We start from the raw sequence: 13771 nt of genomic DNA on the forward strand, positions 1-13771 counted from the left end.
GCTGGGGGAAAGGACTTTAATGGTGGTATAAAAGAGGGAGATTTGTTTAAAAAGTTCCACTAAGAAAACAGCAACTTTTAGAAAGAAAGAATGGACATTTGTTCTCTGAATGTACCCTGATTTTGCCTTCTTGCACTGCAGCAGCCAATACAAATAAGTGAATAAACCAAACAGGAAGAAAAAGTCTCTAGTGAAGGGGTATTTATTCTGAATGGGATTTAGGGTACCTTAAAAAGGACTTTCTTCTATTCCTTGCTTACGTCTTTTCTATGTTTTGCTCTTAGTTCTACCTCCTTAGCCTCTGAACATACGGCTTTCCATAAGGAAGGTGGGTCTCACCTCTTCTTTCTGCATTTATGTCCATGTCTATCTCTTTCTCTTGACTTTTCCCTTTGCTCATTCATGTCTATGCTATCCACTCTCCTATCTAAAACTATCAACTTTTAATCTTTGTCCTTATCCATCCGCTATTTCCAACATTCTGCTGGATACTTCTATCTGAATGTTTCTAACCCAAAACATCCCAAACCAAAGTCATCTTATCCTTTCCTGACCTTTTGTTACTTCCTTCCTTATATTTATCCATTCACTTTTCAATTTCAGTTAAATGTCAAAGATTCAAAGTTGAAGAAGACATGGGCATTGTTTGAGAAATTTCCTTAGTCTGATGCTTCACGACTAATTAAAAGTTCTTAATGGGTAGTGACTTAATAGCTTAAGAAAGTCAGCACCTCCCACAGCATACTGTGGAGGTTCTTGAAACAGGAAGTACCCTAAGTCAAAATAGGGTAAAGTAATTGTAGGTGATTATCTTCATACAGCAGAAAGGACACTACTGGTTTATTATTGCAAGTCAAATGTAAATCTTAGGGCAAAATGGGATCCAGGAAACTCTTATTCCTCTTTGGAATAATTATTGCAAGAATGTACAAACTGTTTGTTTATAATTTTTCTAAAAAATACAAGATGTTTCCCAACTGATAATTCATTTTCATTTGATTAGTAATTCTTGGAGCCTCTAAAAACAATACATGGTCTTATATATCACCCTTGCCATACTTTTAATAAGTTCAAACCCTGAGTAATTACATACAAATCAATAAAAATAGAATAGAACCAGGTATTTTCAAGTCAGTGGGTGATTATTATAGATGCTGTCTCATTAGGGTGCCTTAATATCAGCAAATTAGGCTCTGGAGACTGGATGGATAGTGGCTTCAGAAAAGTTTCTATGAAGAGTAACTTGGGATTTTGCTTCCATAAAGGTGCCAGAAGGGCGATGGTGAATAATTAGTACAGAGGCTAACAAGATGACTTGCAATAGTGAAGCTTAATGGCAGTTTAGAGACATATCACACCATATGAGAGACTCATCACATTATAAATGAGTATTAAGTATTATTAAGTCACAGGTATGAGAGTATTTGCCCAACTTCCAGTTATGGCTTAAAGTTTAATGTGAGACCTGGGGGCATTCAGAGGAGGCCATGCCCTTAGTCCCCATCCTCACAAATAATCATAATAGTGCTAACATTTTAAAATACCAGTTTAAGAAGGCAGTGATGTATAAAATTGGGCCTTGTTTGGTTCCAGTGCTGCAGGGAAATGTAAAGCAGAAATTAATTTGATCCCTATGAAGTACTTGTGTGATTTTGGCAGCAGTGAACAGAATTTTTGCTTTGTATGGGAAAAAAATGGGATTTTTCTAAGAACAGAAAGAGTTTTCTTAAAGCAATGAGGTTCTGTCCTTTGAAGTTCCACTCTCTAGTGTGTGTTTTTTTTTAAGAATCAATATTTTAGCAGGTACATGAATTTTGCACAATGCAAACATTGTGCATGAATGCATAATGTTCAGAATTTAATTGTATACATTTTTAATTATAAAATTTAAAAGGTGTATTTAAAGAAATATTTAATAAAATTATGTTTAATAAAATATTTACAGCTGTGATAAAATTAATCATCAAGACTCTAAGCTTCTAGAGATGGGCAAGAATTATTTTCTGACCTACTTTATATGGGAGGCAAAGAAAAACTGCTATCACCTACAGTTAATGTATAATCTCTTCATTACTATATGGATAAATTTCATTTATAGTGATTTTTTGAAATGTGTAGTCATAAATTTAACTGAATAATATGGCAGAATATACTAATCAGAGAGTAGCTGTAACTCCCCGGGCATCTTCTTAGTTAGAATAGGACCAAGTCTAATTTCAAATATTTACCTAAGCATCGTAGTGACTAAGGATAAAGTAATTAGAATTCCATATTTCAAGATATGTTGTACTTTAAAAAAATCATTTAACATGATTCCGCTTGGCCACAAGAATTCACATAAACTCTTTCAAATATATAAAATCATAACTGAAAAGGACCTGAAATAGTACTGCTAATATATAAATGAGTGTTAGGGCCAGTAAATACAAGAGAAGGTATTTAGCTGAGTTATATAATGAAGTACTAAGAAAGAAAGTCCACAATTGCATTTTGCTTTCTTAAGAAAATCATTTATTTAGCACATGTACATGCTCATTGGTTATATTTCAGTTTTCCTAATTTTTGTTTCTCTTCTCTTTCCTACACTACTCCTTTATACACGCAGACCCTCTGTTTCTGCCCTCTCAAAGTTAATCCTACAGGCAAATTACCTGGGAAGTTTGAAATGTTCATAATATCAACCTTGTGTCATTAGGACTTAGAAAAAAGTCAAGATTTAGATTTTGTCAAAGGAGGTTTGTCAGCATAACTATTATATGCTCTTGGTCCTCTCTACCAGGAGCCTTTCCATAGGCGTGGATCCTAATATAAGAAAAGTGTGATGCAGGTTTATGTGGCAACAAAATCTTCTTTGGTTTTCCTGCAGTATTTCCAGCCTCTTTTCATCCCATCAGGATTTATTTTTAGTTGCTAGGAGCAGGCAATCTGCCTTGTTTTGAAGTTTTTTGGAACACCCTTTAACAATAAATGGTTTACTCTAGGCTAGATCAAGAGCTCGCTGTTTTTTCCCCTCTGATTGGGCTATTCAGTGATGCTTGTGGAGTGGAGAGCACTATCCTGACATCTGTGCTTCAGCATTGCTCAGAAACACAAAGCAAGCATTTTATTTGAAAAAGACAACTCCAAGTGACATGAATAACCTTTTATCTTCAATACAGAATCATTAGGAAAAACCATTGAGGTGTCAATCCAGACGTCCCTGTAGAGTCCACAGGCATCACACCTTCTTAACTTGGTTTTTGGTCCTGTAGCCAGAAGTTGGATTAATGTGAAAATGATAATTGGAGGAAATGTATATATGTATATAAGTGTTTCATTTTTAAATATTAAATGTATATATATATTTCATTTTTAAAGGACTTTCTTTCTTAAAAACATTTTCCAGGGAATAAATCAACTTGTACTTTTCACCTTTAGTAACGAATGGTTTCTTACCCAGGTATTTTCAATCAGCTATTAAATCTGGGGCTACTCCGATGCAAGCTGACAGCTGTAATTTCTTTTCGTAGAGAGGCTATTTTATGTGTCACAAGTGTTCAATACATGTTTGATAGAAGTTTATAATGTGACTATGAAAGCCAACACCCCGGACCAGAAGGCAGAGTAGTTTCCTGGCTGGAAACTGCCAATACTGTCATGTTGGATATTTATCTTTTCCACTTGGGGGACAGCACTGAAACAGCTCCATAATGAGGTTCTAACTGGTGTTTGCAGGTCTTAGAGGACTTGCTGACTTATTTTACTTTGAAATGGCCAAAAAAAAAAAAAAAAAAAATTGCCTTCTAGAAGTCCTCCCTCAACCTCTTTCATAGTGACTCTGGCCAAAGTTAATGCATCCTCACCTCCAGTTACGAAATGAGTGAAGGGTGGTCCTCGTATCCCTTCTCCCCCTCCTATTCCCAAACTATGTCTGCTTCAGAACCACCTGGAGGGTTTGTTAAAATGCACATTACTGGCGTCCACTCCCAGAATCCCTGATTCCATAGATCTAGGGTGGGGCTCAAATTTTCATAATTTAAACAAATTCCCAGATGATGCTAATTTTCTAGGGACAACACTTTGAACACCACTATCCTTGTGAAATAGTATTTTAGAAAACTGGTTTAACGTTATGGCCATATATGCTTAGTAACTTTTTGCTAGGGGAAAAGTATATGAAAATAGTTCCTTCGGGACATGATGAATATATCGATTGGTCAATAAATGTTTGTTGGTCACCTTTATGATGAGCTTCCTAATGCGCTTTGGTGCTTCCGTAAGTCTGTTCTGTGTTTAGTAGAGGGTCACATTCTGATGTTCCATGTAAGAGGGGATTGATAAAATTCAGAAATTCATTTAGAATATTTCTCCTATATTTGCTGTATTTCAAGGAATCTTAAAACAGAAAGAAAATCTAAAACGCCATTTAATTCAGTCCCTTGCTTTCCAAGCAGAATCAAACATGAATAAATGATTGTACTATTCTTCTGCCTAACCTCTTCTTAAAGAGACTGCCACACACCTCGTTAAATTGCCCTAATGTCACTGAGTTACTCTCTGACTATTTATTTATTTATTTATTTATGTCTAGCCATGAACTTCTTGCATCTAAGTCCATTTCTTCCTGTTGAGTTCTAAGTGGGAGTAAAAAGCAACTATCTTGGGTTTGGTTACCATTTGTGTTCTAGAAAACTGTCATGAATAACCCCTGCCTTAGCTGAGATTCATCCAGCTTCATTTATCTTTTCTATTTGCTAATAGTTTCCTCTCATAAAACTGTGGTTTTGGGATTGTGAAATCCAGCATCTGAAAGAATTTTATATTTGGACATAGTCTTGGGGTCTTTTCCTAGGATTTAGATCTTTCCTCAAAAAGTCTCTGCAAGTAAATATTAGGAGACTTTGTGGGCTGAACATTATCAAAATTGTTTTATCACAAGTAATAAGGATCTTGATAGGTTTTATCACAATTCTTAGTTTCTCTGAAACTATGAAATAAAATCATATCCATGGTTTTTTTCAACCATTACTAATAGTTTCTAATGGATTACAAAACGTTTGCCAAAGTAACCAAATTATGTCATCTGTTTGGAAGATTTTTACAAAGGAAGACAACCAAACTTTTCTCATTTGAAGCAGAATGGATATGTTTGTAACTTTGTATAATTTTGCACACTCAGCTAGGTTACTCAGAGACTCCTGTTAATGAGGTCAAGGTCAGGAGTTGATCCTTGGGTAGTCACTAAGCTTTGTTTTCTTTCACCTTGATTACTATCTTGCAAATACCAGCTTTTGTTCACAGGAAGGAGGCACGTTTTGGCACTGTCAATCCAGGGAAGGCAGGACCCAGAAACTAGAAGGGCACAGCAATGAACGCTAAGAAAATATCTGAACAGTTAAGGAAAACTGTCAGGAAGGAAAACACACGTGAGGAAGAAATTCATGTGTGTTGTGCTACAGCCATTAGGGGAACCCAATCTTGGAAGCTAAGATGCAGGCTCAGAAAACTAGTCCCTGGGAAGCTGAAAAAACAATTAATTTAATAATAGTCATTGCTATTTAATAAGAATTATTAATAGAAGTTCCCTTAGTGGCTCAGCGGTTAACGAACCTGACTAGGGTCCTAGAGGATGCGGGTTCGATCCCTGGTCTCGCTGCTTGGATTAGGGATCTGATGTTGCCGTGAGCTGTGGTGTAGGTCACAGATATGTCTTGGATCTGGTGTTGCTGTGGATGTGGTGTAGGCTGGAAGCTGCAGCTCAGATTCAAACCTTAGCCTGAAACCTGCATATGCTGTGGGTGCAGCCTTAAAAAACAAACAAACAAAAAATTAATGGGCCAGTAATTGTGCTGAGTTACTATACTAACACTTATGGAGGACTTACTAAATACTCACAGTGACCTTGTGACGTGGATGCTGTTGCCATTCGCATTTAACAGATGAGGAAAGTAAAGCATAGAGTGGTTAAATGAGTTGCTCAAGGTCTCACAGTTTATTGTGGAGCCCTAAGAAGTGGATGCACTATTTTCCTTTTCTCTGTTTTTTACAAATGAAGAAATGAAGGTTCAAGAACATTAACTTTTCATACAAATGAATGGTAAAGACAGGATTTGACGTGCAGCTTAGTGACTCCAGAGCCCATTCTTTTATGCTTTGTCTTAGAGTAAGTGCAAAACTGAGTTCCACGTGATTGACTTGTTGTAGGGGATTGTGCATGAAGTACTAGGACCAGGCCTAGTTCTTAAAGTGCAGTCCAAAGTTAGAATTCAGCAATTTAGAACAGGCAAAACCTCCAGCAAGGCTGAGTTAGTGTTGAGCTCCTAATCCGGGTGACTTTAAATTCTCCAACCAGGAAAAGGGTCTGCCCAGAATTGGGGTGGCTCTGACTCTATAGATAGAGATTAAGTGGATTTAATAGGGAGTAAAGGAATTTGAAGGGTAAAAAAATAAGGGAGTTGAAAGCAAGACAGTGTGGATAGAATTTCATCTTTATTGGAAAATAAGTAAGAGCTTATATTTACTGTAGGAGGAGAAAAGGACAAAACTTGTCGTCTTTGAATATAAAGTACCTGGCAACACCTGGCATTGCCTTTTTTGGCATGAGAGGATACCATATTGCCTTACTAAGTTAATAGCACATATGTCTGGAAAGTGAATTTTGTTAAATTCTTTTAATTTCAGCAATCATTCCGTCCAAGATTCCTTGGTGTGGCTGAACAATTACACAATGAAGGCTTCAAGGTACGTGATACTATTTTTTAAGTTATTTTTCTGTCTGCATTCTATCTAAAAAAGAATATTGAAGAATATTAGGAAACGCAATAGTTCAAAATAGGACCTCTCCACCTGGAAAGTATAACTCAATTGATAGTTTCAAAACTTCAGTGGAATAAAATAATTAGAAACTTAGTTTAAAGTTTTAACGCAGTTACCATAAACTGAATAGAATTTGTGAGCTATAATAAACTTAGAGTGTTGCTTGCGTAGAATTTGAATAAAGTTTCAATGCATTTCCATATATTTCTCTTTTTTCTTTTTCCTGTTTCCATATGAAGGCATAGTTTCAGCTGTTACAATTGCAAGCAAAACTTCTTTGCCATGGATATTTCCACACAAATCTTGGTTCTTTAAAACAAAATGAGTCCCAAGGCTCAGGGTGGGCCTGTAGTCACACAGCTTTGTTGGCCTGATAACAACAAATTTTCAGGCATCAATTACTCTTATTTTTCTCTTCTACAAAAGCAGTTACAATTGAGGTTATTAATTTTTTTCTTACTCCAAATATGAAAAAAATATTCAAAGTGCCCATGACTCTAGAGATGGAATCCAGATTTCTATTTCTGACATCATTTTGCATCTCACATTCACCATTTTTTTTTTTTGCGCTGTTTTAAATGATACGTGTGTCCCAGTGGGCATCTCTGCTCCATAAAAGCTTTCCCTGTGATATGGTAACTGACTTTTCCATTTTAAATGCAGCTCTTTGCCACAGAAGCCACATCAGACTGGCTCAATGCCAACAATGTTCCTGCCACTCCAGTGGCATGGCCGTCTCAAGAAGGACAGAATCCCAGCCTCTCTTCCATCAGAAAGTAAGAACTGGGCAGAGTTTTCTGAGATAACAGAATGGATGAGGATTAACTCTGGGAATGAGTATGATATAAATATATCACCTTACCCTGTTGTAAGTCTTCTAAAAGTCTCTTAGCCAACCAATTTAAAACACATCAAGACAAAAAAAAAAAAAAAAAAAAAAAAAGGCGAGGGTGGAAGGGTTCTTGTTGTGGCTCAGCATAAACGAATCTGACTAGCATTCATGAGGACACAGGTTTGATCCCTAGACTCGCTCAGTGGGTTAAGGATCCAGCATTGCCATGAGCTGTGATATAGATCACAGACATGGCCCAGATCTAGCATTGCCATGGCTATGGTGTAAACTAGCAGCTACTGCTCCCGATTGGACACCTAGCCTGGGAACCTCCATATGCTGTGTGTGTGGCCCTTGAAAAAAAGACAAAAAAAAAAAAAAAGAGTCAATTTTTGAATGATAGTAAAGCTTCCTTCTCATGAACTTTGCTATTACTATAAAACACATAATGCCATATGTGTACCGGTGATATGTAGTATCTTTCAAAATATTTCTTAGTACGGATCCTTTCCTTGACAGACACCAAGATCTTAGTGATGAGAATGATGAGCATGAAGAATGCAATGCAGCACTTTGTATATTATGTCAAACTTATATTGTGTATATCAGGTGTAAGATTGACCAGCTGCATTTCACTGAGGTTGTGCGTCAATGAATCAATTTATTGAGGTCTGCTACATGCAGGACACCATGAGGAGTACCATGGTAATGTCATCTATTGGGTAACCTAATTTGCCATTCTTTGATCAGGTTGGTGATTATGCCTAAGGCTATGTCATCGTTGGGTTTTATAAGACATTATTTCAGCACACAGTGTGAGCCTTTGGAGACACCATTCCATCAACACTTGGAGAACTATGTGGTATAGATATGTAGGAGATAGTTCTCAATTGCTGTAGGATGTTACAGCCTACTGAATGGCTAAGTTAGCCAAATTCTATGCAGTGTACTAATTATTAGGGTTCTTAAGAAAATAACCTATAAATGATTATAAATTAATAAAAGAAGGGCAAATTTTTCAGACCTTAGTAAACTTCCATTGATGCTGTGAGCCCTTGCTTAGGGCTTTATAACACAATAATTAGCACTACTTCATGCCTTTGACATTTAAATGTCTCCTAGTGTGTGTAGCAGCCCAGTGACAGAATGTGAAATGGTTTAATTCAAAATCAGACTTGCATTTTCATACAGTTAACTGAGGCACTGGGAAGCATTGAAGTAAAGTTGGTCTGAGAGAGGGAGTTTGGGGGTGGAATGGCCTTCAAGACTAGAGGAATCACCTACTTGTAAAATAACTAATTGTCTATCCAGTTGCCAATTCTTGCTATGGAATAGTAGCATTTTCAAGAGAAAACAAATGTTTCTGTTTGAATAGTTAGACATTCACCAGAATCCTTTTAAGAACATAATACAAAATTATAACCCCCAAATGTGTGTAATTTGAACATCTCTTTAGGAATAAAGGAGGGCAAGTGTCAGTCAACTCAGTATGGCATTGATTCAAACAGCTAAGAGCAATTTATGTTTGTATTTAAAAAACTAATTGTAAAATATACAAAGTCACCTGCAACCTTGTGTTTATTTTGTTTATTCTTCCAGACTGATTAGAGATGGCAGCATTGACCTGGTGATTAACCTCCCCAATAACAACACTAAATTTGTCCATGATAATTATGTGATTCGGAGGACAGCTGTTGACAGTGGAATTGCTCTCCTCACTAATTTCCAGGTAGGTTCTTCTGCTCAGGTGTAGCCGACATGAGGGTTTTTATTTCTGTGCTTCCCTGAAGAGTGGCCATTTCTCTATGCACAACTCCCTTCTCCCTTTTTTGTAACTTTCAGTATGGAGAAGGATTTCTAAATAGAATCTAAAAAATGGTCTATAATGGTAGGTCATGGCCTAACTGGGACAGTTGTTGACCAAGCAGCTGAGATAATCAAGAGCCATGGATAGCCATATTTCTCTCATTATCCTTTGAACAAAAAATGTGGTGTGGCATGGAATAAAGATACACAATTTTATTCCATTGTTTCTAAGTGAAAGCCTCCGCATAAAAGCAACAGGTTAATGATAATTGAAGATCCAGATACAGTGCAAGAATTTGTCCGATTCATAGAAAATGATTGCAGGAAGAATGTTCCATTCTTCTTGCACATGACCCACCAAATTTATCTCGGGGAGAAGAACTGTTTTTCAAAACTCATTAACTTCCTGCCCATCATACTTTTTTCCCCCCGAGTCAGGATGAATCCCTGTGGACGGCAGGGGAAATAGGCTTATTCATGTTAGGTCTGAGATATAGGAGAAAGTCCCCATTAAATAAAAAATATTTGTGTCTTTCATCCCATGCCCCTTTGAAAATTGGAAACAGAAACTGTGACTTTTCACTCCTGCTTCATTAAACTTTCACTTTCATATCCTATGTATTGCTAAGATTCCTACCTTTATATTTTCAGGTGACCAAACTTTTTGCTGAAGCTGTGAAGAAATCTCGCAATGTGGACGCCAAGAGTCTCTTCCACTACAGGCAGTATGGTGCTGGAAAAGCAGCATAGAGAAATAGATGCTCCATCTCCATTCTGAAATCAACCTAAGTCACTTTTTATCCAAAGGAACTGATTCACAGCTTTCTTTCCCAGAGACAAATATTGATATCCAACTTTATTTCAGTTTACTTAGTTATGCCTTAATATTCTTTTCTCACAATTAAATTGTTGTCAGTCACTTTTTAAAAACCTTACTTTGAGAGTCCTTCCCGAGTAACTGTTCTTCACAAGAATTCTTTTATTTACTGATGCCTTATTTTTGGTGGGCAAACCTTACCTACATGCTTCTTTGCAGCTAACATTTTATGGTGCTGATTAATGCGGATCAAGGTAGAAAAAGTTTGCTGTTCTATCTTCTGAGCTCTTTCTCTATATACCTAACAGATACTATTGTCATTGTTTTTAAATATCATCTGCCATTCTCAGGATACAAAGGCAGAATACTATAAAAATGGTTAAAATGAAACAATGGATTTAATTTATGAACTCCTCCATCATGCTGTTTGTGTATTGATTCTTTTTAATCATCATTTTATCTATATCATCTAGGAATATCATTGTCCCTTCCCACAGGGCTGAATTTGAGAAGTGTGACAGAGGTCTTTATAGTATAGATTTCTTTAAAGGACACTGGTTTGCAGTTTTGTGTTTTGTAGTATGTCAGCAGATGGTAGATATCGCTGAGGTGGTTTTATTCTTCTTTTTCTTTGGGTTTTTAACCTGAGCCAAGTAAAATCTTCAAATTTATACCGTCTCTGCCACCTACCTCCTCCTTCCTGACAATTTTGGAATAACTTGTAAGTTATGTTCATTTCCTTCAGATTATGGATTTTGTTGATCTACTGAGTCCCACACTACGATGTGAGTTTTATGCATTTTAAGCATAAGGTTCTCTTTCTTTTACATATATGAAAAGGCCTCCCTACAGGGAAGCCTTCATCACTTTAAACTTTTTATGTTATTCCAAGTGCTCTAATTGTGAACTCTTAAATAAAATGCTATCAAGAAGCAAGATAACTGTATGCTTGCACTTATTTATTTATTCTTCATTGATACACAATATCTGTTCATTTCTCTGATGAAACAGGGTTTTGATTCAGGATTACATCTTTTTCCTTTTTCTATACAAAGCCTTTCAAAGTATGAGCAAATTAATATTAAAAATAATGAAGCAGGAGTTCCCACTGTGGCACAGTGGCAACAAATCGAGCTAGTACCCATGAGGGTGCGGGTTTGATCCCTGGCCTCGCTCAGTGAGTTAAGGATCCGGCATTGTTGTGGTGAAGGTTGCAGATGCGGCTTGGATCCTGCATTGCTGTGGCTGTAGTGTAGGCTGGCAGCCATAGGTCCGATTCGACCCCTAGCCTGGAAACTTCCATATGCTGTGGGTGTAGCCTTAAAAAGCAAAATAATAATAATAACAATGAAGCTTAAACTGTTTTATTTTTCTTCTCCCTTGCTTATAAATCTCATTAAAAAGATCCTTTCAAATACCTTAGCTATAATCATACACTGACTAAAGATTGCCACACATATATAATAAACTTTTAAAAAAGGTCTTGCATAACATAAAGAAAAGTACTTGAAACCCAATCAGAGGCTGATCCATATTGTCTAATAGTGCCAGTGGCCGAGGTGATACTGTACCCTAGAAATACTGTACCAGCAAAATACTGTACCAGCAAAAATGCGGCTTCGTGAGGTTTCTAAGGTAATAAGGAGGGCTTTTTCCCTTCCCTTGATAGAGATCTACACGAAATATTTTCAAATTCATTTTTACCTTTTCCTCTTGTTATCACTGTGGTTGAGACCTTCATTCCTTCTTCCCCACAATATTATATTAATGTATTCCCTGATTATCCATACTCACCTAAAATATTTAATGCAAGTTTTAGTGTCAAATGTACCATGATCCCTCCTGCATCTATTATTCTGGTATTTTTCTGATGCTATATTACTTGCACCATCACAACACCAGCATCATCATAATAAGTAACATTATGAAGAACTTGCTATTGTTTAGGTAGGTCTAAGTCTTTTACATGAATCAATCCATTTAATCCTCAGAATATCTCTATGAGTAGGTGTTATCATTTTCATATTATAAATAAAGAAACTGAAGCATTCAGAAGTCAAGTTACATGCCCAGGGTCACACAAAATGCAGTCTCTTTATATATATATATATATATATATATATATATATATATATATATATATATATATATATCTTGTATTCTAATGAAGACAGATATGTAAAAAAAATCATTTCTCATAGTGAAGAAAATACTTAACTTGATTGAAGAGATTAGGGAAAGGCTTTTTTGGGGAGATGGCTTCAGGTGTTGTCTTGTCCATTGTGCTATATTTCCCCAGGTAGACTAGAGGATGCACATATTTATTTGTGGATATTGTAAGAGTTGGCAAAACTCGAGCTCAGGGCATGTGTGAAGAGAAAGGGCTAAGGACAGAGGTTGAGACTGAATTCTTAGTTGCACATGTTTAAACCATAGAGAAGTTTTAAAAACTTTTACTTAGAAATAAGTTTGGGGAGTTCCCGTCGTGGCTCAGTGGTTAGCAAACCCGAAAAGCATCCATGAGGATGCAGGTTCGATCCCTGGCCTCGCTCAGTGGGTTAAGGCTCCCACGTTGTGGTGAGCTGTGGTGTAGGTTGAAGACGTGGCTCCCCTCTTGTGTTGCTGTGGCTGTGGAATAGGCTGGTGGCTACAGACCTGCTTGGACTCCTAGCCTGGGAACCTCCATATGCTGCAGGTACGGCCCTAAAACAAAACAAAACAAAACAAAAAAACAAAAAAGAAATGTTTGGACTTAACAATTGCAATATCAAAATAGTATTCCCTTTATTCAGATTTACCTATTGGTAATATTTTACCACATTTAATTTATTATTGCTCTATCAATCAACCCACCTATCTAAAAACACATATATACACACTCAGAGAGAGAGAAAAAGTTCACTTTGACCAACACTTTGACAAAAAGTAAGCAGACCACTAGTAACCAATATAGAAATATAACTCATAATTTGCAACAAACAAGAATTGCTTGCTGAAAGTATCAAAAGTTCAAAGCAGTAGTTAAGTTTTGGTATTGTGGAAATTTAATAAAGGCTGTCAATTTTCATATTAAATTGAGCAAGATATTTGCAAAGTACAGTAAAATGAGAAAAGTAGGAATAATCCAGCAGCATTGTTTCTAGATGATCTCCATATTTTTGTTCCTGAAATAAAGTCTTTGGAAAACAGGACAATATATACTCTCTCCATGGTGCTGAAAATGAAATTATATTAATTTTTTGTTTTTATTACATTTGTATTTTCTAATGTTCCAAACTTTAAGAAGAATTAAACACAAATAAATAACACATTCAAGAATTTGGAGGTGGGAAATCCAAGAAAATGAAAGCAGAATAGTGTTCAGATTTGGCAAGTCTCGGTCCTTTTGGAACATTTTTATTCTTTTATATAAATAGGTTAACACATTTTAAAATGTCAGATTCCATTATATATCACAAGTGCAGACAACATAGGGGCTATGCCTGCAGAGCTGAATAGAAATCGAAGTAGCTTTTTCCACA

General features: G+C 36.3%; 1 protein-coding gene across 11 annotated transcripts in view; it reads left to right on the forward strand.

Moving 5' to 3' along the window:
• CPS1 (carbamoyl-phosphate synthase 1) overlaps nt 1-11186 on the forward strand; it is a 308550-nt gene extending 297364 nt beyond the window's left edge. For all 11 annotated transcript variants that reach the window (XM_084998960.1, XM_084998953.1, XM_084998959.1 and 8 more), the window contains 4 exons: nt 6661-6720; nt 7459-7571; nt 9227-9356; nt 10085-11186. In XM_084998960.1, the coding sequence (XP_084855086.1) occupies nt 6661-6720; nt 7459-7571; nt 9227-9356; nt 10085-10183 (402 nt within the window). In that variant the 3' untranslated portion in view covers nt 10184-11186. The remainder of the gene's footprint in view (nt 1-6660; nt 6721-7458; nt 7572-9226; nt 9357-10084) is intronic.
• The last annotated feature ends 2585 nt before the right edge of the window (nt 11187-13771 follow it).

This window comes from Sus scrofa, chromosome 15, assembly GCF_054392235.1.
Source record: "Sus scrofa isolate SSC_HxYL_T2T_F1_AM1 chromosome 15, Sscrofa_HxYL_maternal_Yorkshire_Landrace_v2.0, whole genome shotgun sequence".
Lineage (NCBI taxonomy): Eukaryota > Metazoa > Chordata > Mammalia > Artiodactyla > Suidae > Sus > Sus scrofa.